This window comes from Pelophylax lessonae, assembly GCF_965119305.1.
Source record: "Pelophylax lessonae genome assembly, chromosome: 3".
Lineage (NCBI taxonomy): Eukaryota > Metazoa > Chordata > Amphibia > Anura > Ranidae > Pelophylax > Pelophylax lessonae.
Genome location: NC_138770.1, coordinates 521,825,648 through 521,853,171, shown reverse-complemented (window position 1 = coordinate 521,853,171; position 27,524 = coordinate 521,825,648). Strand labels below are relative to the sequence as shown.

Sequence of the window (27,524 nt, the reverse complement as noted above, 5' to 3'; positions counted from 1 at the left end):
CTTGAGTTGCAATAACTTGATCGGTTCCATTGCCGAAAATAGGGTGCGACTTTTCATACAATTTTGAATTGTCAAATCGCATGACAAATTACATTGTTGTGAACAAGGGCTTTAGTTGGAGTCATTTGTTCTTTTTATATCTGCCTGGAGTTTGGCTTTTATAATAAATAATGTGACTTTTCTACAAAATGGGAACTATACAATAAATGCAAATTCTTCTGTAGGGAACAGCATAAGACAATAATTATCTTTTTATTGTTTGATCATTTTCTACAATGCATAGCCATATAGTGAGAGCTTCCAAATATTGCCTACAAGGCGTTAGTAATCTATTCTTTTTAAACCCACTGAAATGTATTTATTGTAGGCTAATGTAAGCATGTAAAATGTATTCTTCTTTGTGATTCTGAATTGTTTTTGCCATCATTTGCTAATACATCAATCAAAAATAATATATGTTTGATGGTTTTTGTTACTTTAGATGCTATGCATGAATTTGAGGAATGGTTTGATACAGTAAAAAGGGATATGCAAGGCTCATCAGACTGGTCTGGAGACAGCAAAACTTTGGAAGCCAAAATACAGCATTTACAGGTGAACATAGATAGATATATATATATATATATATATATATATATATTTTGTGAGTTTTTACATATGTTTGTGATATTTTGTCAACACTTGCACATATTAACTTGTGATCTGGGATCTATTGACAGTTTAACCATTTCTGGACCGGAAGGATTTGCCTCCCTTAATGACCAGGCAATTTTTTGCAATACTGCACTGCGTTAATTTAACTGACAATTGCGCGGTCGTGCGACGCTGTACCCCAATAAAATCAATGACCTTTTTCCCTACAAATAGAGCTTTATTTTGGTGGTATTTGATCCCCTGTGTGAGTTTTATTTTTTGCGCTATAAACAAAAAAAGAGCGACAATTCTGAAAAAAAAAACAATATTTTTTACTTTCTGCTCTATAATATTCCCAAAAAACAAATTTAAAAATCAAAATTTTTTATCATTTTAGGCCAATTTGTATTCTGCTACATATTTTTGGTAAAAAAAAAAAATCCCAATAAGTGTATATTGATTGGTTTGCACAAAAGTTATCGCGTCTACAAACCAAGGGAAAGATTTAAGTCATTTTTATTTATTTATTTTATTAGTAATGGCGGCGATCAGTGATTTTTAGCAAGACTGCGACATTGCGGCAGACAGGTCGGGCACCTGACTGATATTTTTGACACTTTTGGGGGGAGCAGTGACATTACTACAGTAATCAGTGCTAAAAATATGCACTGTTACTGTACCAATGACACTGGCAGGGAAGGGGTTAACACCAGGGGGCGATCAAAGGGTTAAATGTGTCCCTAGGGGGTGCTTTATAACTGTGTGGGCGATGGGCTTGCTGCATGAACACAGAGACCTGTGTTCCTAAATAAGAGGACCACAGGATCCCTGTTTTCAAAACTGACAGAACAAATGTCTGCTGGCAGACCGCCGTTCTGTCTCCACAGGGAGCGATTGTGGGTGCCCAGCAGTAATCGCAGGCGCCGGACCTGCTGATTAGCTTCCCTTGTGGCCAATTGGTGCACGCGTGCCCCCGCTAGCGGTCCCGTGAAGCGACGTACGGGCATGTCGTTTTGCGGGACAGAGCTGACCTGCTGCAGTAAAACTACGGGGGCTGGTTGGCAAGCTGTTAATAAAGCACTCTGGCAGCAATATTTGTTACAGGACATGGATAGTATGCCCACTGTGTTGCATGTTGGTTACTCCAGGGTGCTGCACTCTAAATATTCTGGCCCACTACACTCTGTACAAAGTAGTGTACATTATAGGGATGGGCAAACAGTTCGGCCCAAGTAAGTGTTTGGGCCAAACATTAGCTGTTAGCCCATTTGACAAACATCCAAATTATCGGGGCTGTCGATCGTTTGTTCGGCCCGTCGAATGACAACAATGCACTGCACCACCGCACAGTGCATTGGAAGCCCTGATTGGCTGAAGCAATGAAAGCTTTACCCAATCAGGACATAGAGCACCGTATAAGCAAAGATTGGAGAAAGTAATGATGACTCTATCCAATCATGACTAATTGCTCTTAGGCCCACCCCACACTATAAAAGTATTCTTTCAATAGCAGCCATTTGTAGTTTGATATCAGTGTGGAGAGAGATAAAACAGGACTCTGTTTAGTGCTAATAGAGAGATAGTGTGCTATTCAGATTCTATTGTCAGTGTAGAATATGAGTTTAGTGTGAATCTAGTGATAGTTCAGTCAGTGTGAGTGTAGTAGCCCTCCCCTGTCACCTTTTTTCTGTTGGTGACAGGAAAACGTGTCAGAAGTAATGATGGCAGAGGAATGAGGCAGCAGACAGAAATGACACTTAGTGCCAGTTCACACTTATGTGATGCGGGAAGGCTACGAATTCGCAGCCTGTTCCCTCATCGCAAACGCACCCCTGGCAGTTCACACTGCCATATGCGATACGCTGGGGGTGTCAATGAAATGTTAACGTCACCCCCAGTTTGATCGCATATCGCAGTGCGATCTTACAGTTCGCACAGGATCGGATCGCACAAGTGTGAACCACTGTGTGATCCGATCCTGATGCGGCTGCAAAAAAGGGTCCTGTGCGTCTTTGCTGCGGGTGCAGTGCGAATTTAGCCATACAAAGTGTATGGCTGAACTCGCATCCGCACATCCGATCGCATGTAATGAAGGAGCAGTGCGCTCCGACATTACATGCGATCGCCGCAGGCGCACATATGTGAACCGGCACTTAGTGGTCTGGATTGAGAGAAGTACACACTTTAAAGGAATATGCTTTGTTAATATTTCATGTCTGAGGTTTACAAACCACTTTAAATACAATGCCAACAGTAGTGGCAGCATGGTCCTATTGACTTCAATGGCCAAGTTAAAATTGCTGTGCCACAAAGAGAAGAATTGCGGCAAAGTCAACAGATCTGAGCAGCCAACATGTCACTTTGCAGTTTAGTGGTTGGGTGTTGGTAAAAATGCTAATCAACCTCTTGTTTTTCCTGCCACTCGGATGCCCCTGTGACCTTAAACTTACATCTAAAAAGCAATGAAAAGACATTGAAATAAATACAAGGCATACAAAGTTTGCCAAGTAAATGCCCTACCTGTGCCAGGTTTGGTAAAGGTAACATTCTTTCTATTCTTCCAGAATCCCCCTGTGGGTTTTTTCCTTATACCAGTGGACACCCAAATTTATCATGTGTTTTTTCAAATTCCCAACAAATGTGCACAATTTATTTTCTTTATATTTTAACACAGGCTGTATTAGACTCAGTCAGCGAAGGCCAAAGTAAATTGGATACGGCAACAGACGAAGGAGAGAAACTTTACTACTGTTTGCCAAAGCCACTTGTGCTCAGTATTCAGGAGAAAATATCAAAAGCAGAAAAAGAGTTCCAGGGTTTCAAGAAGCACTGTCTGAAGGACAAGCAGGCTCTTGAGGATTGTGTCTCTGAGCTTGGAAGGTGAGTGGTTGCAACTAGGTATTCCAAACACATCACACCCTTGCTGTCAAGCTGTTACTCCATGAGGAGAGCTCAATACTAGTTCAAATATAGATCTGTAAAGTCACAGTTTTCTAAGTTTTATTCTGTGTTGAGCCCTGATCATGGGGGAGTAGTTCTGCCCCCAAAACGCATTAGACTGTTTCCTCCGGTCTGGTGTGCCTTTCTTCCCTTTCAATTTCAATTGAGCTACTGTCCTGTGCCCATTGAGGGAAGCCTTGCTGTGTAAGAGCCACCTCAGCAGAGCTATTTGAAGCTTTTCTTCACCTTAATACACATGCAAGTTTAAAGGTTCCCAACGCCTCTTTGATTATGTTGTTCTGGAATGGAGTTCATGGCAACCAGTCGGCTTCTAGCTTTCATTTTCAAAGCTTAAAACATGTCTATGGTAAAAATGTAAACTCATACATTAAATTCTACATTCAATTTCGATTATTTCTAGACTACCGCTATTATTCTGTATGATCTTGAAATTTGTAAATGTACTTTGTGAAGATCCTCATATGTTTACTTCCCTGAATTCTGTGACACATATTCACTACACCCTGTGAGTAGGCACTGCTGTGTCGCGCATTTTACAGAGCCTGCCTTCTAAACTATAGAGGAGCTGAGAGAAGGAGTTTTAGGAGGTGGAATCAGTACAGGAATCACTATCTGCAGGCAATATGGTACCATGGGATATGTAGTTCTTAGTAATTGAAAGTAAACTGCGGAGAGGATAGCCAGCAGACAGGCAGAACTCACAAGATGAAAGGATATTTTTCAAGTAAGCCTATTTTAGATTGTCAAAAATAACTATTGTTTGGATTTTTTATTACAATGGATTTATTTTAAAATGAAATTGTATGCGGTGACCATTAATTTCCTTCAACTGAACAAGCTGTAGTTTAAAGCTGGTTGGTTGGTTTTTGTAAATTCACCACAGTATTTCTTTACATCTAAGCTGTTGTTAGCACCAAATATACTGTACAGGTGGTCCCCGGCCCGGGTTACAAACAAGATAGGGTCTGTAGGTTTGTTCTTAAGTCAAATTTGTTTGTAAGTCGGAACAGGCACATTTTTTAAGTGTAGCTCCAGCCAAAATAATAATTTTTAGGTTTTTTTGGATAGCATAGGGGAATGGTTAACACCCTTGTACCATTTTTTTTTTGCTGTCTGTACCCCTGTTCAGAAGATTTCACCTCCCTTTCTGTCCCTATGACAACTGGATTTTTTAAATTTTGGGTTGTTGTGGAAACAAGGATTGGTGATAAAGCTTCAGTGGAGACACCTTTTTCCCATAAGAACTCTTACAGGAGTGAATTTCCCTTCCTAGGGGTGGATTTCTCCTCACTTCCTGTTTTCTCCCTCCTTTGTAAGTAGGATGTTTGTAACCCGGGAACCACCTGTATATAAATTGAGGTTGGTTACAGTGTGGCATTAAACAGCCTGCACCTGTGGACCACATACGAAAATGTCTTTTTTACATAATGAATATGGCTTTAGTAATGGCCATCACTGCTGTATAAAGAAAAAACTTTTTTACTTCTTTAATGGTAAAGTAAAGGAGCTCTGGGCCATTAGGGCAAGTGCCTACATACGGAGCATCTGGATTCCACAAAATCAAGCAAGCTTCCTCTCTGTGTTTTTTTTTTTTTTTGTGATGTGATAAACATGGGGCCAAAGTAAAACAACTGGAGCTAAATTGCTGCTTTTAACCTAAATAACTAGATTTTCTAGTTGAAGGTTAAACATTATTGGGCACTCTTAATAAAGTTTTTTTTTTAACTCCTCTACTAGCAATCAGTTTTGGCTGACAATGCACTTCAATGAGGCAAATCGCTATAACACAAAGCAACAAATCATATTTTAGGTACTACACTTTGTTCGAATCTCTTTGCCTGGAAAGAGTGTGCAAATAGTTAGATCAGTCAAATGAGCAAATATTGTGGATAATTGCAAAGACTTAATCTTTCTACTACATTTCTGATTGTAACACACCCAATGTATGTTTTCAGCTTTGAGGATCAATATAAAAAGTTAAGCTTGTGGATTCATGAGCTGGAGGAACGGATTGGGACGGAGACCCTTGGAGAGAGCAAGCAGCACATTCCAGAAAAGAAGAGTGAGATGCATAAAGTGGAAATGTTCTTGGAGGAGTTGCTGGCTGCACGGTAAATTTGAGTAAAGATTTTAGAAATGGATTTAGTGTCAATAATTTCTGCAGCACTAATGAGTACATACGTATATATATATATATATATATATATATATATTTATATATATATATATATTTATATATATATATACTGTATATATATATATATATATATAACATCAGTACCTGTCTCAGGTCTCAGGAATAGTATACCAAATTATAATGTATATACCCTGTCAGAAATACAGTATACAGATCCAATCTAGGACTTATGTCAGCAGAGGGCAATTACCCAGTTTTTGGCTTGTGGAAGGAAACCCAGATGTAGATTATGCTTTTCAAGTATATTGAAAATATAAAGCAGGCATGTGATAGTGAAAGTAAAACTAATCAGTAGTTATTCATTTTGAAATTCAGAAAATGTATTTACTTAAACAGATGAACAAAAAGTTGACTGATTTGTATCTTATGCCTCTTAATGTTGTTACATGGGTCAGTGACTATTATTGAAACTAACAAACATTTCCTTTGGCTCCCATTGAATGACGCAGTGGAGGGTGGGCAAAAGGGTAAAAGGGAGGAGGGAAAGTTAAAGAAAACATGGTTTCTGCACTTAATGTTTGTTTAGATGAACTAAAGTTCAAGGTCTGTAGTTATCTCCCAATTTCATTTTAAAGCAATTGTAACCCAAATATATGATATATGTAGTGAGCAGTTACATCTACATTTGTTTATGTCCCAAAATGATGCCCTCTATAATTATTATATAATCACCTCAGTACCGGATCTAAAAAATCATTACCAGGCCATTTTTAAGTTTTCAGCTCAGGGATACGTTGACTGACAATTACTCTGTCATGTAACACTATCCAAATGAAGTTTGAAATAAAAGCTTTAGGTTTTAAAAGATAGCAATGACAGTATGAAGACTCTCAAAACAGTCCTTTTTGGAAAGTAGACACCACTTTTTTTGGAAATGAAGAAACATGCTTGGTAATGGTGCACTAGGTGCGTTAAATAGATCAGGAAGTGACAGGGTTAATTTACAGGTTACATACAAAGGGAGAGTGGAAATGAAGGGATTATTAGACAGATGTTCAGGATAAGGTAGGTAAGGGGTTGCTATGCATGTCAGATCAAAGACAGAATGGGACTGACATATACAGGGGAAAGGTGAATGACAGTAGAGGGGGGTGTTTTTATACTGTTTGCACTGTATTGGATTGTCTGGTGCTGGCTGGTCAGGAGGCTTTCTTTCCTCTAACACATTGATCGGTCTGTGAGAGCAAACAGTGTTTCATGATCATTGGCCGGTAAGTGACACACATCTGCTAGCTGCAGCCTGTGTTAACATTATGTGATGCTGTGATTGGCTACAGTGATCATGTGGTACAGAGATACTCTTAATGGTTTGGTCCCCAAGAAGTTAATTATCTCTTCATTTTATAGTTTCCCAGTAAAGAATGCATCAAAGTATTATCAAACGTACTCCCAATGGCCATTTCATCAGGACATAGTAATAAGCCAGATTACAAAGTAGCACAGTTGCTAAATAGCTAGCTAGCATTCCTGCCATTCAGTTGTAAGTTTAGACCTAGATTTAAATCATATGTTTTACCTAAAAAAGTTAAACATATGATCATTTTGTATTGTGTGACTATGCCCAACACTGTTTTTGTTTTAAATTGACACTATCCTGTGAATAATAGTGGAAATGTAAAAGGCAAGGACAACTTTACTGACTTTTATTCAGGTCTGTAAGGCCCCAGTCCGGGTAGGACTTTTTATGTTGAGCCCAGGGAGCCATATGTCAAATGAACTAAGACTATATCTCACACCCTAGAATCACACCTACAATCTTGCAACATTTAGTGGGTTTGGGTTCTCATTGCAGGATTATCTGAAACTTAGGCCCATTCTCTACAAACATGGCAGCTTTCATCTATTGGTCTTGTGCTCATTTTGGGAGGCCTACTACATCATCCCTTGGAGTTCACTACTTTCTGACTCCACAAACAGGGCTCAAGATCAGAGAGCCACAAAAATGACTTCTTTCAGTGTAATCACTTTTGTGTGGCTGCTAAACACTTTGACCCAGCTTCTAATTCCCACATCACAGATCTTGGTGAACTTTTTTCTGAGGATTTCTCAAATGTAGAATAACATTTTAACCATTAGATCAGGAACTCACTTTAACAATAACATAAGCTGCTAGTTAATTTATCTGGTGCTATCTGGCAGTCTTTTTCCATGGATCCCAAGGTACAGAAAATCTCAGGGGAACTATAATCCTTGCTATGTGTTCCCTTCAGGACAGATAACCTCACAAACACTAAAATGGTAGGGCCAGTTGTCCCACTTCACACAGAGAAGTGACTTCTTTGCCTGTTCTTTCTCCTGAAAGATTTCTACCAACTATTGAACAGAACCTCTGCTATAGCAGAGAGGGGAATGATGCCATATTTTGTATACAGACCTTACAGTTTGTAGCTGAAAGCGAGCATGTCAAGGCCAGGGCTTTTTTTCAGCGGGAACGCGGGGTAATGCAGTTCCAGCACCTCCAGGACTGACTGTATGTAATGGCAAAGGGTGCTGGGGTGTGCTGCAGGGTCTATTGATAATAACTGCTGGGGGATCTATTCTAACTGGAAGGGATATATTTTTGCAGGGGGGTCTGTTGTTACTGAGGTCTATTGTTGCTGCTGTGGGATCTATTGTTACTGGGGGTGGTTACATAGTTACATAGTTAGTAAGGTTGAAAAAAGACATCAGTCCATCCAGTTCAACCTATGATGTGTGTGCGTGTTTGCTTTTAACCGTACATTGTATACCCCTGTATGTTGTGGTCTTTAAGGTGCCCATCTAATAGTTTTTTGAAACTATCAATGCTCCCTGCTGATACGACTGCTTGTGGAAGAGAATTCCACATCCTTACTGCTCTTACAGTGAAGAACCCCTTACGCATTTTAAGGTTAAACCGCCTTTCCTCTAGTTTTAGTGAGTGGCCACGTGTCTTATTGTATTCCCTTTCTCTGAATAGTTTGTTCCTTATGCTAGGGTCGCCAGTACAGAATTTGTACATTGATATCATATCCCCTCTCAAGCGTCTCTTCTCCAGAGAGAATAGGTTCAGTGCTTGTAGTCTTTCCTCATAGCTGATGTCCTCCATTCCCCTTATTATTTTTGTTGCCCTTCTCTGGACTCTTTCCAATTCCAGCACATCCTTCCTGAAGACCGGTTCTTATGTTGCTGGGGGGTCAGTTGTTGCTAGGAGAATTCTACTGTTGAGGGAGAGGCCTGTTGATGCTGGCTGTAGGGAGATATGTTGTTGTTGCTGCTGGGAGTCTTTTGTTGTTGAGGGGGAAATTTTGTTGCCGGTGGTCCATTGTTGTTAGAGGGATCTATTGTTGCTGGCTGCAGGGGATTTATTTTACTGCTTTTCTTGTTATCATTCCCAAATTCCATACACATTACTTAACACCACAAAATGATACTTGGTTCTGTATTGTCTTAAAGGGCAGTATTGGGAGGTGGGTAAGGGATGGAACCAAAGAACGGTGCTTGGAGGTGGGTAGGGGGCGGCGAAAAGAGGTACCTCTAAAAGAGGGAGTTCCTGCACCTATTCTCTGAGAAAAAAAGCCCTGTTCAAGGATATTATTTTCCTTCAGAATATACTGAATGTCTGGTTGCCTTGCTGACCATCTTCCTTCTCTTGCTTGAGTCACTGGCTAAAACAAGTATGAAGAAAGGAACCTGTAATTTTACTCAGGAAAGTCATAATCCTGACAAGTTTATTAGAGGATTTTTTATATTATTGGTACTAGATGTGTGAGGATTATATTAGTAGTTTTACCTTAAACTCTGTGTTGTAGAGATTCATTTGAGAAACTTTGCCAGCGAGCTCAGGCCCTCCATGAAGATGGCCGTGGTGATGGGCAAGAAGTTCGGCAGTCGAACCAGCTTCTCACAACCTATCAGAACTTAGTGAAAATAATCAAGGAGAAGCTTCGTGCCTGCCAGGTGGCTGTACAAGAGCATCAAATTTTTGAAGAAGCATTGCAAACCACATGGTTATGGCTGAAAGATATACAAGACAAGCTTTCTACTACAGAGAGTACAGTGGGAAGCAAAAGCACACTTGAAAAACGTCAACAGCAAGTTCAGGTAAGTGCCTCCTGGTGACCACAGCTCCTTTGGCCACATACTAAGCAGTACACATTACTAAATATACACATTTAGCAGCATCAAGAACCTTGATATTCAAAAAGTAAGTTATTCTATTCTATGCTGAGAGAGTGTAAGGAAGGGGTATCCTCAGTTTGAACTGTGCCCTGCATAATTGCACCCCCAGTCACTCAGAAACCAGGCCATATTCACTGCTGTATGAAGTGAATGTGTAATGACTTTAAGCATCTAGCATCCAGTCATGTGGAGGAAAAGTTTCTATTTCCTGAATTCCCTGTACAAAATCACAGTATGACCTATTAATGCTATAAGGCCAAAAGTTTGTGGCCATCCAACCGTGATACCTACTATATGTAGTATATAGACACCACTTCAAAGCATTGAGAAATTTTACAGTAACGAGTATGATTAAGGCTCCAATATACCAAGATATTATAGACAATTGTATTGGGAAAGGCCCTTATCTGTATTAGCATGACTGTGCCCCAAAAAATGCATGGTTTGATGAGTTTGGTGGGAAGGACCTTGAATGGCCTGACCTCAACCCTATTAAACACGTTGGCCAACATTGTAGTGTTGCATAATGCAGATTATATGTTTGGATCTAATTATAAAAAAAATTCAGCTCAATCAAATACTGATTCATATCACTTAATTCAACACTTACGGTTGTGTTGGAATAATGGTTCTGTTGATACCTTTGCAACCAAAACCACATTGACAGTTTTGTGCAATTTTTATTTACATTGTACAATCCAGTTGTAAATTGTATAGGCAAAAATATGTGTTTTTTTTCCCCCTAAACCTTTTTTTTTTTCTTTTTCTAGGAAATCTTACTAATTAAAGGTGAAGGTGAAGTCAAATTGAACTTAGCTATCGGGAAAGGTGAACAGGCTCTTAAGAGTAGCAACACAGATGGACAGATGGTAATCCAAATGCAGCTGCAGACATTGAAGGATGTATGGGGGACTGTCAACAGTACAGCCACTAGATGTCTCAGGTAGGAACCTCTTTATTTTTTTTATTTTTTTTTTGCATTTGATAGCTTTAGCATTTTGTGTATGTACACAAACATACATTTTGCGTTTTACCCATACCACAGTGGTGAAAGATCTTATTATACAGTATTTAGGGGTCATATGCAATGATTTGGTATTCTGCCTTGTGTTTCTTACAATTAGTAGCAGAATTGGTTTGTAATTTTCCTGTATGTTGTAAATTCAGTGTCCTAAAGGCCGTGATCCATCAATGGAATGAGTACATTGAGAGGAAAAATCAAATGGAACAGTGGCTGGAGTCCGTGGATCATAAATTGGAACAACCTCTTCAGCCTCAGAATGGCCTGAAGGAAAAATTTGCTGTACTAGATCACATTCAAGCTATCTTATCTGATGTAGAAGATCATTCCACAACACTATATCATCTCATTGAAAAGACAAAGGAATTACACCAGAAAACAGAGGATCCTTCCTTTTCTGACATCGTCCAGAGTGATCTGAAAATGCACTTTAATGACATCATGACTGTTGCCAAAGTAAGATTTTCCTATATTTCTCAAAATGTTCATTTTTATTTTATAGAAAAAAAAATGTAGGTTAGACCTGACCTGCAATTTTTGGTGCAATGGCAGCAGATTTCTTTCATTGCAAAGTAAGGGCAGCAAAGTGAAAACATTGCATGCAGCACTTTCACCCTAAATGGATTGGAATTTCATTTTAATTTTCCAAATGTTAAAATGTAGGTAAAGTTCAGTGGTGGGAATATGATTTAAGATTATTTTATTTGCATTGTTGATTATCAAAAAGTTTGATGCCAGAGATGAGATTGTCATTTTTATGAAGACAAAATGTTGGATGTAAACTATTTTGTAAAATGTTGGCTGTAAACTATATCTTACTCCCTCTTAAAAGAGATTTCAATCTTTACTATGTCAGATATAGTTCAGCTTCTGCCTTTACATTTACATAATTTGTTCTCTGTAAAATCACTGGTATCCCTTCCTATTTAAGTATTTCCACTCCTCTACCCATTTTTCACAAGCCCCTCATCAATAATAAAATGCATACACAACTCCTGCCCGACCCTCTCCAGGCCCTCCTTAATGTGAAACCAGATATGGTTTCGAAATTTCGGCACAAGATGTTTCTGCAGGTGACCACGGCAGCGAAACAGACCATAGCGAAAGCATGGAAGTCTCCGCATTTATCTCTACTTGAAGTTAAACAGCGTGTCACTACTGCTATGATACATGCCAAGATCGAAGCTACGCTAATGGACAAAATAGATCGGTTTGACAGACTTTGGCAACCCTGGGTTGACAACTTCCTTCCTTCCAACTTCGATAGCTCCCTGTTGATGCCCTAATCACCCTGAGCTGTGCCCACCCCTTTCCTCCACTCATGGATCCCCCCGGCGACCCTCCCCCTCTTTTTTTGTTCTATTCCCACCCCATGCTCCCTCCCCCGCCTACCCCACCATCCCCACTCTTCTTTACTAAATTCTTCTCCCATAACACTAACAACGTCCTTACCTGAACCTGCCTCTCACAGTATAGCCCACCTGGCAGGCTCGTAAGTAATGCCAGCTCTCCCAGTTCACTGGACTATACTCCTAGTTCCCCACGTCTGGTCAGTCTTTTCTGCGGTTTCCTCCACCCCTCTGCTTCTCTCTCCGAGATGTTAAGGTATTGGGCATTAGATAACCCTGGCTCACTAGCTACCTGGCTGCACCTTCCTGTCTAGGCACAGTGTGTTCCAATTACGGGGTGCCTACGGGCTGGTCGCGCCACCTGCCTACATCTAACTTTGCCCAACTTGTTAGCTCGTTCGCTCTCATGTTTACCATACAGTTATGGCTGATCCTGTTAAATGCCTGTCATGGTTATGACAATCCACTGCAATGTAAACTCACACGTTGTTATTGTTATTTGTTATTTGTTATTCTTCATCAATAAAATACTTGAACAAGAATAATAAAATGCATAGTCCTCCACCCAAAATAAGTATGTGTGTTCCCAATCCCAACATGTTTTGCCACAATGGTGGCTTAATCAGTAGAGAGAGTGCCTAGCGATATCCCATTTGTTGCAGCCTAATCGCAAAATATGTTTGCAATATCATGCAAATAATACAAGGTGGAAGATTTCAGCCCAGACCTGGGCTGCAGTCCTCTACCTACTGCTCCAGATGTAACATCCTTAACCCATATTACTTTCTATGCATCAAATTTGCCTACTATATTACTTACTGTAAGAAAAGCAATTTAGCTGCATACTTCTTCAAGATGATAGTGATAGATAGGGCATTTGAATATAGCTAGGTAGGCCCTGTGGGATCATCAGGAGTCGGGATCTACTACTTTCTTCCCAAGGCCAGATTTCCTTCACTGGAACCTGTAGACCCACAATCTTTGGTGCCCAAAACAACATGCCTCTTCTATGATCTTTTATTTACAGAACCCTTTTGTATTATTGGTCCGTAGAGATTTAGAAATAATATAAATGAGATGAATATATTTCTACTGATGATGGAAAATTGGTGTGGGCAGTAAATGTACAGGGAAAATGCTTCATATGTGCCTCTATATCAGGCATCCTGTGCCTAATGGTAAATCTGGTCATGCATGTTCATAAGCCATAGCTGTCCACTATAAATTTTCTTTAATATATAGCACAGAGCTTAATGCTACATCAAAATGAATGCTTTGGCTTTGGAAGATTAAAAAATTTAGGGGATTGCTTAATATGCATTTTGTTAAATCTAAATAGGCATTGACTAATAGAGAAACATTGAATTTTGCGTTTAGGACAAGATGAGGAACATTGAGGACATAGTGAAGGATCATCTACTCTACCTGGATGCAGTACATGAAATCACGGATTGGCTGCATTCGGCAAAAGAAGAACTTCACCGTTGGTCTGATGCCTCAGGAGATTCTGCCGCCATCCAAAAGAAAGCCACAAAAGTTAAGGTGCGTTAACTTAACATAAGATAATATTAGTTGCTTCTACAAGAAAAATGGGGAACAGTATTTTTTTAAGCCAGTGTGCATGGACCCTAAAACTAGAGAGTGCAATATCTGGTGCAAAGTTGTGCAGAAAGCCTTTACAGTAGTCCTCCCATCCCGGGAAATGAGACAGCTCACATACTATGCAGCTCTGCATAGAAACCAATCAGCTTCCAGGTTTTTTTTGTCAAAGTTTATTTGAACAAGCTGAAGCTGATTGGCTACCATGCACAGCTGCACCAGATTTTGCACTCTCCAGTTTTAGTAAATAATCACCACTGTTCAGTTATTCACTTTGGCCATAGCAACCGATTTCTGCAGTTGTTTTGTCTCTAAGTTACAACCGCAAATTGACAGCTGGATTGGGTTTGGCTGACATGGGTAATGTCTAACCCATTTTTTATTACGAATTTTCATACAAGAACACATTAGTCTTTCATAGGAATTACATTTAGTGTCATTTTACTCATTTAGCTTAATTTTACTAACTTTGCAAATTAGAAAAAAAATCATTAGCTTTTTGCATGAATGTATTTGCTATATTCTTGCTGGTGCTAACTCTATAATATTATTATTTATCAAATAAGAGATTGCCTCGATTATATTGAGAAAAATATTATTTTTTTTTGAGTGCGTCACTAGCTTTCTGTATTTACTTTCAACTGAAACATCAGTGTTTGGAAATAATTAGCAGCTACATAACATGTGAGCTGTTTCATTTCCCGGGATGGGAGGACTGCTGTAAAGGCTTCCTGCACAACTTTGTAAACTTTGTCAGGCTTTCCTCCTATTCTAGGGCCGCAAACAACTTTGGTTGCTATAACAACAACTTTTTCCATTGCAGGAGCTGATGGATTCCAGACAGACCGGAGCTGAACGCCTAAGCAAAGTTGAAACTCTGGCTCCCGCAGTGAAGAAGAACACCACAGCTAGTGGATGTGAACAGATAGACGCAGAGATCCAAGGCCTGCAAACAGACTGGAAGCAGTGGGAGGAGAGTGTCAGTCAAAATAAAAACACTTTGGAAACGCTTTTAAATCAAATGGCGATCTCGGAACAGGAATTCACATCCCAGGTCTCGAAGCTGGAAGATGCAGTCCAAGACTTCAATGTTTTTCTGGAAAAGTGGGCTCAGAAGCTGATGCTAGGGGAAGGCAAGAATTCAGACAGAGAAATAGTGGAACACTGGCATAGGCAGAAGGTGAGACTTTAAATCATTTTGGCCTGTATGAGTGCGTCACGTATAGAGAAAAATATACTCTGAGACTTTAAGCAGTTAAAGTCTGTTAAATCGATTTGTTTCATGCTGCAAATTTCCTGAAAAAGAGCTGTATTTTAAAGAACAGACTATGAACTGCATCATTCCTACGTTAACTGATACAAGGATTGTCATCCCTTTTTCAGATTACCTTTTAGCCAGCCCTGATATCCCATCCTCCACATATCTGTACTACAGAAGAAAAGGATGTCTTACAAGGCCTTACTGTGGAAGGCAAGCAGGGTGGCTTAAAAGAAAAGTTACACATTAAAGATCAACTCCAGAAAAAGTCAAAGTCTTCCCTTGCAGTGGGGCGGCCCCTGAACTATAAGGGGTTAAATGCTTGTCTATGTCTAGGGCATGGAAAAAGCAGTTAAAGTGGAAGTAAACCCTCCTATTTAGACTGCCATGATGCTGCACATGTGATCAGTTATGATACCAGCCATTAGATGGTTTGACAGTTTGGTTGAGAGCACAACCAGTGTGACAGTTACATTCAGGGCATGTGCCGAGAGTATAAGGGTCCTTTCACACCTGTCCGTTCTGCCGACGGACTCCGTTTTTCTCAACAGGGATCGATCCGCCGATCCCCGCTGAGCAGATGGAAAATAGGGTTTCCATCAGTCCGGATTTGACGGACAGGATCGGATTGGATGGCAGCGGGAGTCAGCGAAGATGTCTCCGCTGACATCCGCTTCCCCATAGGGATGCATGGGGCATCTGATCAGGTCAGCCTGAAAAACTGACAGGCGGATCTGATCGGACCGTATGTGTGAAAGGGGCCTAACTGTTTTTTTTTTTTTAAAACTAGTCAATCAATGGGTTTACTTCTACTTTAAAGTGGAACTTAATGCTGGGAAATTAAAATTGGCAGACAGGCAGTATTTTTAATCCAGCAGAGACATGCTTTATCTCTTCTGCATTAAAGCTACTCACCTGGCTGTCCGGCTTTGTACAGTGAGCCATGCCCACGCAGCTCACTGTACAAATTCAGCAATGCCGAATCTGACCAAACTCCTGCGCATGCGTGGGAGTGATGCCATCCCCACCCAGCCAATGACAGTTGGCAGTGATCGAGACTCGGAAGCCAGCCACCCGAAAATGTCAGTGGCCAGGCAGGGAGCTTGGGGATGCCGCATCTCTGAAGCTGAGGTATTGTTCATTTTTAAGCCTGCCAGAGATGGAACAAAAACAAATGGATTTCCCCATCCACACATTTGAGGACTCCTCCGCTGTCAGAATACACTGATCAGTGCTGCAGCCAATTGGCCATAAGCATGGATTGCATGGAAATAAACCAACAGTCCCGTTCGAGGGGAGCCAATTATTTAGATCAACTCCTCTCGAGCAGAGACCAACAGAATTTCAATCCAACTACGACTTGCTTTACTCACGCAATTCTTTACTCCTCCTCCATCAAATTACACTCCCCTATGCTCCAGCAGTGGACTGTACCTCGGCCTTCTCATGCCAAATACAGGGAAAATGCCTGCATCAGTTTTGATTATGTCAGAGGGCAATTGATCGCCAGAGCATAGGGGAGAAGGGACCAGACATGCAGCTCGAAGGAGCCTGTGGGAATGGAGGATCAGGTAACTTAGAGAGCTTTTCCTTTTTCCTCTAGACCTTCATGAGCATTTGAGGTCACCTTTGCAGTGCAGGGACAGCCTCACTGCAGGGAAGTATTTTAACATTCCCCAAAGTTTAGCTTTGAATGTACACTTTCACAGAACACAGTTATAGGTAACCTAGATAATATAGTGCATGCTCACTGCAGCATAGGACAGACATGTTTCACTGTTTTCTACAGATATTGGGGTTGATGTGGTGAATGTGGTGAAAATTGACTTAGGAAATAATTCAAACTGCATGCAAGGAAAATAATAGAAAAAAAAAAATAGAAACATTTTGCTTGCACACGATTGGATGATAAAAGTCAACAGAGCTTTACCTCGTTCACTAAAGCCTAGTACACATGGGCCTAATTTGGGCGGCATCTGCCGGTTCAATAGAAGCCGGCTAACATTCGGCCCCTGTGTACTGCAGCCAGTCCAACAAAAGCTTGTGTCGAAGAGGCTTGATAGAAAAAGGACTGCCAATTGGCATCCAATCAGCCTTCTCAGCCACTGAGAGCGCTGACCAGGGTGTTCTGGCGTCCCACTGTCAGAACACAAGAGAGATCACTGTACTAACAAATCTGATTGTTAGTACAGGGGCTCCTCCCAAGCTGTTCAGTTTTTTTTCCTTCAGCCCTGAATGAAAAAAAATCTACTAGTGGGTACCAGCCTTTGGGGAAAATCCCCTTGCAAAATTACCAGCCTACTCGCCTTTAGGAAAATAAAACATGTACAGTAACAGAGAAGCCTGCTCAGTAACAGAAGAAATAACTTATGCTTGTCACTGTCATTAATGTTATACCATCCATTCAGGTTGCAAGGAAGTCACATGTAGTATAGTGTGCCTGGTATCACAAAGTCCACTAACAAGCCACAATTCCCACAAGAACCGCATTGTTTCTAATCTTTCAACAAAACCTTCTGTATTCTGACTCCAAATTCCCGGCGTCGTGGATCCAGCTGTATTTCCCTGGGTAGTTCTGTTGGATCTTTAGGCCTGAGTACAACAGCACAAACTAAGCACATCACTCCTCAACCTGTAGTGATATACACCGAACAAAATTATAAACGCAACACTTTTGTTTTTGCCCCCATTTTTTATGAGCTGAACTCAAAGATCTAAGACTTTTTTCTATGTACACAAAAGACCGATTTCTCTCAAATATTGTTCACAAATATGTCTAAATCTGTCTAAATCTGTGTTAGTGAGCACTTCTCCTTTGCCGAGATAATCCATCCACCTCACAGGTGTAGCATATCAAGATGCTGATTAGACAGCATGATTATTGTACAGGTGTGCCTTAGGCTGGCCACAATAAAAGGCCACTCTAAGGGCTCTTTCACACGGGCGGTCCGATCAGATCCGCCTGTCAGTTTTTTAGGCGGATCTGATCGGATCCTCCATGCAGCTCTATGGGGCAGCGGGTGTCAGCGGAGGTCACCTCCGCTGACACCCGCTGCCATCCGCTGCCATCCGCATCCGATCCTGTGCTGAAATCTGGACGGATGGAAACCCTATTTTTCCATCCGTTCAGTAATCGGAGCGGAGCGGATCTGATGAGAGCGGACAAGAGGTCCGCTCTCCTCCGATCCCCCATAGAGGGCAGCGGGTGCTGAGACACCTCCCTCTCCGCTCTGCAAGCGGAGACGGAGCTGTCATCGGCCCGGCTCAGCGGGGATCGCGGATCGATTCCCGCTGAGCAACACGGATCCGCCTGCAGAGGCGGACCGTGTGGAAGAAGCCTAAAATGTGAGGTTTTATCATACAGCACAATGCCACAGATGTTGCAAGTTTTGAGGGAGCGTGCAATTGGCATGCTGACCGCAGGAATGTCCACCGAGCTGTTGCCCATGAATTCAATGTGCATTTCTCTACCATAAGCCATCTCCAAAGGCGTTTCAGAGAATTTAGCAGTACAACCAACCAACCTCACAACCGCAGATCACGTGTAACCACACCACCGTCTCGGCCCAAAAAAGTTTGGGAAGCCCTGCCATAGACACACTCCTAAACCTTGTGGACAGCCTTCCCAGAAGAGTGGAAGCTGTTATAGCTGGGCAAACTCAATATTGAACCCTACAGACTAAGACTGGGATGCCATTAAGGTTTATGTGCGTATAAAGGTGAATATATACTCTGTATATATATATATATATATATATATATATATATATTATATATTATTGATTGACCAATATCGTTTTTTTTACCACCGATATCGATATTGGCCGATATTTTCAGACATTAAAAAAAATATGATTTATTTTTTTTAATGTCTACAGGAACTGTGGTGGAGGGATCTGGGGGTCCAAAAGATCCCAAACCCCTCCTCTGGACTTAAAAGCATTCAAAACGCCAAGTTTGGCTGTTTTGAATGCTGTAAGTTTCTTGAATTTGGCGACACCAGTACCCAAAAGTGATGTCATGTCATGACATCACTTCCGGGTCCACGGTGGCGCCAAATTCAAAGAATTGGAGACCCGGTCAGACGGCGGCGGTGCAGATGGAGACCCGGTCAGACGGTGGCGGTGAAGGTAGGATGCCTGGGTCTCCCAGTGGGACAGGAGATCCGGGCGAGCCGTGGAAGGCGGCGTCCCCTCCCGCTCATTGGAATGACAGCCGGGCGGCTTCTCAGCCGCATCAGTTATCATTACAAGACAGCCGACCGTCGGCTATGGACACTGGTACCGATGTGATGCTTCTAGCTGCAGGCATCACCCCGGTACAAGCACTTTCCGGAAATATCGGCACTGTCGGTAAATCAAAAGGCCGATTCCGATATATCGGGCAATGTCATATTGGTCCTCGATATATTGGCTTTGCCGATAATCGGTCGATCACTAATATATATATATATATATATATATATATATATATATATATATATATATATACAAAGACAGTAAAGTATCACCTTGACAGTCCTTTTGACCTTGTAATTTTTATTCTGCTGTTGAATAGCTTATTGAGTTCAGGGTATCTAGAAAAAAAACATTTCTTGGTGAAAATTAGCTTATAGCAATTAGGCCCCTGTGCCTGTTTGAATTGAATTTGTCAATTTGCGTTAGATAGCTACTGTAGATAAAAACAAACCCAAGAAACTGGAGGCTATTTAAATGCAAAGACCACACCAAAGACTGTAGAACATATTAGAGAGAAGCTTCTGTATGGGATGATATATGGTCACAATACTAATAATTATGTCATATCACTTTTGGCTTAAATCCTATTTAGTCTACACAAAGTAAACCCAAATGGCATATTTTCATTGTTTTTTGTTTCTTTGTTTCTAAAATTAAAGGGCTCATACAGAAGTGAAGAAATCATAAGAGTTCCTAGTGTACTTATGAAACCACATTCATCCCAATTAATTGACTCTCTTCATGTGTTGCAATACTTGAGGGACCAATAATATTCATGGGTTTAACAGAGTCAAAGACTTTAGATGCTGCAGGCAGCATTCATTTGTTGCAATCATTAACAGAATGAAACCAATGCTCTGCTTAAAATAAAACTCCAGTTTTGGCTTTTATAGGAAAGGATAGGAAGTTGTAACCTCTCAAGTTTATTACTGTCTGTCTTTCCCACTCAGGAGTTGTTTTCTCAGGACAGAAAATAAGGTGATGCTTAGGACAGTAGTCAACAGAGCAAAAATACAAAGAAATATCTAATAGGAACTTCATTTGTGTCTGAGTTTTTTACTTGGTGAACAACAGCTGCAATATTAATTTCAATACATATATTGTAAGCCACAACTATTCAAATGAACATTTCACAACAATTATCTTACACTTTAATTTAGCGCGGGTGTTAACTATTTAAATAGGAACACCTGTTTTGGTGACTACTGTCACTTTGGAGAGATTTCTTTCCACTTCCTGTTAGGTTTTTCAGGACAGGAAATAAGGATCTCCTCAATTAGCATATAGGCAACAATGAAGGCCTTACAAAGACTGACCCTTCTGCATTCTCTCCAAAACAAATTGTTCCCTGTTGGCACCTGTGCATAGGGTTCATAACACTAGGGAGATAAAAACTGAGATAAGATCTAGTTTTAAAACCAGTTGTTTTTTTTATGTATTATTAAGTTTGTATCATATTTATTCTTAGGATGCGCTCAACGCCCTCACTGAAGCTGAACACATCACAGATGACTTGAAAACTCAACTGAATGACCTTTGCAGATTTACAAAAGACCTAAGTGTCTACTCTTCCAAAGTGTCTGCTCTTATTAAGGAATACAACAGGTATATTTCTTCTAGAATATGCACAATACCAACAAGATTGTTCCATAGACTAAACTCAGAAACTAGCCATGAAATAAGGCCACTCATGTATCTTAAAGCAGAACCACACTTCATCTGAGCACCACAAACCCCAAAAAAACGAAATTTGATTCATTTTTAATATTCAAAACAAATTCACCCATCCATCCATCCATCCATGGTATGCAGTGTGCCGCATGAGGCTGCTGTGTCTCAGCTGACGCGTTTCAGGGGCAAGGAGAGTGTAGTAGGCTGAGAGAACCCCTCCTAAAGACTTCTAGGATGGATAACATCATTTGTCTAGGCTTGGAAACCAGGAAGTACCTGAGGAAATGTAAAAAAAAAAAAAAAGTTTAAAACATTTAAAAATGATATACGCTTCTACTTTTTTACTAAGGCTGGCAGCATAAGGATTAATGATACTCAATGTTGATTGAGAGACTAAAGTGCTGCTTTAATATGTTTCACTTTTTAACTGAAGTCAATAAGGGTTAGAACCTCTGTAAAATGTTTTATTCTGTTTGTGTAACGGCTAAGGGTCCTTTCACATGGGCGATCTGATCCGCCTGTTAGTTTTTCAGGAGGACTGGATCGGATGCTCCATGCATCCCTATGGGGCAGCGGCTGACACCCACTGCTAACCACTTCCGATCCTGTCCGTGAAATCCGGACGGATGAAAACCCTATTTTCCATCCGTCTGGAGGATCGGATTGGATCAGATGAGAACAGACAGGCGGTCCGTTCTCATCACATCTCCCATAGAGGACAGCAGGGATCTGACAGCTCCGTCTCCGCTCTGTGTATCACCCGCCTGCTCAGTGGGGATCGGGGGATCGATCCACCACTTAGCAAAATGGACCTCGTCGGATGGTGCGCCGCGTGAAAGGACCCTATGGAGAATCACCATCTTTGTTACCAGGACTAAAAGTCAGGGAAAATCCAAAATTTTAGGTTGTCATTGGCAGAAATCAAGTCGGATAGAGGGTAAACATGCCAATGGGAACACGTGTTACACTAACACCTGTTTAAAGGGTTGATTTTTCTTCCTTTGGAAATATTCTTTCTCACTTCCTGTTTGCCTCCAAACAGAAAGTAAAAGATAATATCTTCAAATAGACACAGACATCAAAAAGAAAAAAAAGTGGTCAGGGGTTTTTACTAGTACCTACCTTATTCTGATTGTATCAGACTATGATAGCATTCAAGGCATTCTAAAGTAGCTTCTCAAGTTACCCAAATAAGCATACCTTAAAGTATAACTAAAGGCAAAACCTTTTTTTAGTTTTGGATAGAATGGAGAGGGATTAGAAGGCTTGTCAGTTTTTATTGCTGTCTGTGCCCCCATTAGGGAGATTCACCCTCTCTATTTGTCTTGTTTACCATTATCATTGAAAGTGAAAGTAAAAGAAAATCCCAAATTTTAGGTTGACCCCAGAAAAGTAGTAGGAATCATGGAATATAGTCAGTGTACACCTCAAGATAGTGCCGCATCCCGAAAATATAAGAAATATAGAAAATCCCCTAGGGGTGGGACTTTCATGGCAAAAAATGAGTAAATAGTATGTAGATAAAAGGAATGTTATATAGTATTTATACTAAATAAAATTGCTTTTATCTACATACTATTTTCTAGGTTTTGGTGCCATTAAAGTCCCACCCCTCGGGATTTTCTATATTTCAGAAAAGTAATAGAGGGGAAATCTTCCAATGGGGACACTGGTTCTGGTGACCTGGGGCTCCACAAGAAAATCCCTTAATTTGCAGTAAAATTCCTCTCACTTCCGGTTTGGCTATGGGACAGGAAGTGAAGGTAAAGGCCCGTACACACGATAAGAAAATCTGAAGGGAAATTTCGTCCGATGAACGATCTGCCGATTTTCGAAATTGTTAATATGGTGATTTCGACAGCCGACTTCGACTTTTCGGCCGAAAAAAATCCTGATGTGCAGGCTATAAAATTTTTATCGTCCGTCAACACAACGTCTGATTTTCGTCTCATTAGTACAGATTTCGACGGAAAAAAATCTTAAGAGCAAGACTAGGCATGCTCAGAGACGAAAGAACACATACAAAGCAATCCAACACATGACATCACTTCTGAAGTAGAATTCTGTCGTACGGGAAAATTTGTATGAAAATAACCTCTTCACTTTCCACATCAGACTAGCATGCCACAAAAAATGGACGACAGATCGTTCGATAATCTGATCCTGTGTACGGGGCTTAAAACTCCGCCATTTGTATGGGACACAGATTGCGAAAAAAAATCAGACAGGGGTTATAACCCTCCATTGCTCTATCCTAACTGAACAAAAAAGTTTTGCCTATAGTACTGCTTTAAATCCTATAACAGCTTTATAAATCAGATCAGAAGTTCAGTAAACTACAGCAAGATTTTTGGCATATCTTACAGTCATATATTTGTTTTGTCTTTTTATCTATGAAGACTTTGCTTGCAAGCCTCAAAGGCCTGTCAAAGTAAAGAGCAAACTTTACAGCAGAGATTCCGCACAGGCTTCCGGGACTTCCAGCAGTGGCTGGTAAACGCAAAAGTGATGACCGCCAAGTGTTTCAATGTTCATGAAAGTATTACTGAAGCATCAGCCAGTCTGGAGAGAATTCAAGTAAGATGATATGCTGTTTATGAAATATAAGAACAATGTAGCGCTAATCATCAGTAAAAAGTTCTCAGAAAGATTAAAAAGTCCATGTAAAGTCCCAATATGATCAGATGAAAAATGTAGCGAATCCGTGATACCACCACCAGACACCCAGTTCACACTGACCCTTACCACATAACGATGATCCCCATGACAGAGATCCCAAATGCCAAAAATAGACTCAGTAGGACTCAATATGTATCCTGGATAATATGCGTCCTTCTCTGGAAGTCTCAGGTCAGTAGTCACAGGTATGTAGGGAATGAAGCACAAGGCAGTATCATAGCGCAGACCATTTATTAACCAGATCAAAATAATAGATTAAAAACACTTACAAGGATCCAATCATAACGAGCATGTAAAGCAGTCCAAATTGTTTCCAAGCATGTTCCGCCACGGCATTCCACCAAAATGATGGCCGCCACGTCTCCTCACTGTGGGCGAGCGTGTCCACTGTGACCGATCCTTGTAAGTGTTTTTAATCTATTATTTTGATCTGGTTAATAAATGGTCTGCGCTATGATACTGCCTTGTGCTTCATTCCCTACATACCTGTGACTACTGACCTGAGACTTCCAGAGAAGGACGCATATTATCCAGGATACATATTGAGTCCTACTGAGTCTATTTTTGGCATTTGGGATCTCTGTCATGGGGATCATCGTTATGTGGTAAGGGTCAGTGTGAACTGGGTGTCTGGTGGTGGTATCACGGATTCGCTACATTTTTCATCTGATCATATTGGGACTTTACATGGACTTTTTAATCTTTCTGAGAACTTTTTACTGATGATTAGCGCTACATTGTTCTTATATTGCTTTTAGATCTGTTTTTTATTCCAGATTCTGTGTAGCAGCTTTTCTATTTGGATTTTATTACCAACTTCTGAAGTTTGTATGTTTGAAGCTTTGAATTTCAGTTAGCGCAGCAATTTTCTTTATTATTGTTTATGAGGTTGTAGTATATATTAAGGGGTATTCTCTACTTTGTATTGCGTACTTTACAGAGACGTAACTAGAACCTTCTGGGCCCTGGTGCAAGAAAACATAAAGGGCCCCCTTGACCTCCAGCCAGGGCCCCCCTTCATGGTGCCACGACCTTTGCGACCCTCGTAGTTTTGCAGCTGGTGTCGGTATATATTTTTTAAATTATTTGTATTATTTCCGGGGCTAAATCTAATGTATTTATTTATTTATTTTACAATTACATTTTTTTATTATTTTTTAAAAATTTAGCAGCCCTGTTGGGGGGCTTTGGTGAAACATCAGGTGTCTAAACCGACCTCTAATGTTTCACCTTTAACCACTTCTGGACTGGAAGGATTTGCCCCCTTGATGACCAGGACTTTTTTTACGATTCGCCACTGCATTACTTTAACGGACAATTGCGCAGGCGTGCGGCGCTGTTCCCCAATAAAATTGATGTCCCTTTTTTCCCCACAAATAGAGCTTTCTTCTGGTGGTATTTGATCACCTGTGTGATTTTTATTTTTTTGCCCTATAAACAAAAAAAGAGCGACAATTCTGGAAAAAATTAAAAAAAAACTATATTTTTCACTTTCTGCTATATAATATTCCCCAAAATGTTTTTTAAAATCAAATGTTTTTCACCCTTGTAGACCAAATTTATATTCTGCTACATATTTTTGGTAAAAATAAATCACAATAGGCGTATTTTGATTGGTTTGCGCAAAAGTTATCGCGTCTACAAACTAGGGGAAAGATTTATGTCATTTTTATTTTATTTATTTTTTTACTAGTAATGGCGGCGAGCTGTGATTTTTAGCGGGACTGCGACATTGTGGCGGACAGATCGGACCCCTAACTGACTTTTTTGGCACTTTTGGGGGTACCAGTGACATTACTACAGTAATCAGTGCTACAAATATGTACTGTTACTGTAATAATGACACTGGCAGGGAAGGGGTTAACCCAGGGGTGAACCAAGGGTTAAGTGTGAGCCTAGGGGAGTGTTTTCTAACTGTATGGGGGAGGGACTTGTGAAAAGAACACAGAGACCTGTGATCCTAAATAGGAGGATCACAGGCGCTCTGTGATAATTTCAGAGAGAACAACGGTCTGCTGTGTTTACAACAGCAGACCGTCATTCTCTCGCAGCGGGGAGCGATCTCGGGTGCCCGACGGCAGGCGTGGCTGCCGGCCCCGTGGATCGGCATCCCCGCTGCCTCGTGGAGGTGGGCATGCGCCCCTAGGAGCACTCCTGGGAACCTAAATACCCATACGTTGGTCAGCGCACCCGAGCCAGCCTGCCGCAGTATCTGCGGCGGGCGGTCGGCAAGTTGTTAAGAGAGAGAAAGGGGATTGAGGACACAGCTATCAATCTCCATCTCTGCAGCCCCAGCAGCACATAATGAATGGACAGCAAAAGCTCTATACAGAGCTTTCCCTTCATTCACAAACTGAAGCATAGTACACACAGTTTACTATGCCTCGCTTATTAATGGACAAAGTCAGTGATCAGTACTGACTGGCTCTATTCATTAAGACAAGGAAGAGGCCAGTATATTACACATTTACTGGTCCCTTTCTGGCTCTTTATCCTAAAAAATCCTCCCCAGCAGCTGACGGGAGAGAAGGGGGGGGGGGCAGAAGCGCTGCAGGTGATGGAGGTGGGGGGGGCAGGTAAGTGCACAGGAACTTGGGTGGAGCAGCAGCCAAGGGTGGGGCTAAGGCTAAGGGTGGAAAATGGAGGGGGGATCCATTCCTCTATGTGTGGCCCCCTCCTATCCAGGTGTATAAGGGGCCATACAGACCCCCTGGAGCATGGGGCAGGGTTGCAATTGCAACCCCTGTATGTACACCAAACCAAAAAGATTGGTGCAAAGCACCTATCTCCTGCTCTCTGTGAGGTAATCTTCTAACCACATCTAGCCACACCCATGCGGCTACCAAAGCCCTTCTACTTGGGTACTCTTGGATGCTTCGGCCTTGCAGCCCCTTTCAAGGCCAGGGTAGTCTGAGACCACTAAAATTTCAAAAACAAACACAAGGGCACACCGGTCTAGCGCATTATCCTCCACAAAGATTTTATTTGATAAAAGGTATAAAAATACTCACAAACACGTTCTTGGCACAAGCATATCAAATAGATATTGCCATCAGCATCGGAACCAAAGGGTTGATATGCTTGTATCAAGAACTTGTCCCTGTATGTACACCCCTGGTTCTGTGTATATTGTATCACAAGTGCATTGTAGTGTTTTTTCAGCTTTCTGAACTTTTATCTTTAGGAGTGCCTTTCTGAAAGTGAGAGTGGTCAACAAAAACTACAAATAGTAACATCTAGAGGTGAACTTTTGTGCAGTATTATGCCTGAGGAGAAAATTGAAACTATCCAGCAGAAGGTCCAGACAGCAAAAAATGATTGGAAGAGCTTCATTTCATCTCTTCACCAGAAGGAATCTGCTTTAGAGGTTGATTTATATTTTATACTTATCGATATATAATATGTATATACGATATAACTGGCGGTATGATAACACCATGCTTGCTTATGTGAGCAGCAGGCAATCCAGCATGTTCTATTTTGGAGTTAATAGACTTTAAACTGAAATTCTGAACATATCCTCATGACGTAATGGTTGTAAGTAAATATCTTTTTTCATATTAAAAGGCAACTGTGTCAGCTCTATATATGTTCTACATCTAAATGATCCCTCAAGCATTGGTTAAGTGATAGCCGACCCAGTGACACATGGTTTTTCCGAAACAGGCAGATCTCTTTTTGACAGACCTAATGTAGTCTTCAAGTGTATACCATTGTGCAGTTTTGATAAATGACCATTCTCTATATTAAAGGATGGCAGAAAGTGTTCTTAAGTAAC

The 27,524-nt window shown here is 40.9% G+C and overlaps 1 protein-coding gene across 2 annotated transcripts in view; it reads left to right on the top strand.

The window, feature by feature from the left end:
* Positions 1 to 27,524, top strand: part of SYNE1 (spectrin repeat containing nuclear envelope protein 1) — a 645,053-nt gene that overhangs the window by 327,093 nt on the left and 290,436 nt on the right. For both annotated transcript variants that reach the window (XM_082249740.1, XM_082249741.1), the window contains 11 exons: positions 482 to 594; positions 3,308 to 3,513; positions 5,550 to 5,705; positions 9,562 to 9,853; positions 10,702 to 10,874; positions 11,099 to 11,408; positions 13,679 to 13,843; positions 14,724 to 15,080; positions 20,865 to 21,001; positions 23,467 to 23,644; positions 26,931 to 27,113. In XM_082249740.1, the coding sequence (XP_082105866.1) occupies positions 482 to 594; positions 3,308 to 3,513; positions 5,550 to 5,705; positions 9,562 to 9,853; positions 10,702 to 10,874; positions 11,099 to 11,408; positions 13,679 to 13,843; positions 14,724 to 15,080; positions 20,865 to 21,001; positions 23,467 to 23,644; positions 26,931 to 27,113 (2,270 nt within the window). The remainder of the gene's footprint in view (positions 1 to 481; positions 595 to 3,307; positions 3,514 to 5,549; positions 5,706 to 9,561; positions 9,854 to 10,701; positions 10,875 to 11,098; positions 11,409 to 13,678; positions 13,844 to 14,723; positions 15,081 to 20,864; positions 21,002 to 23,466; positions 23,645 to 26,930; positions 27,114 to 27,524) is intronic.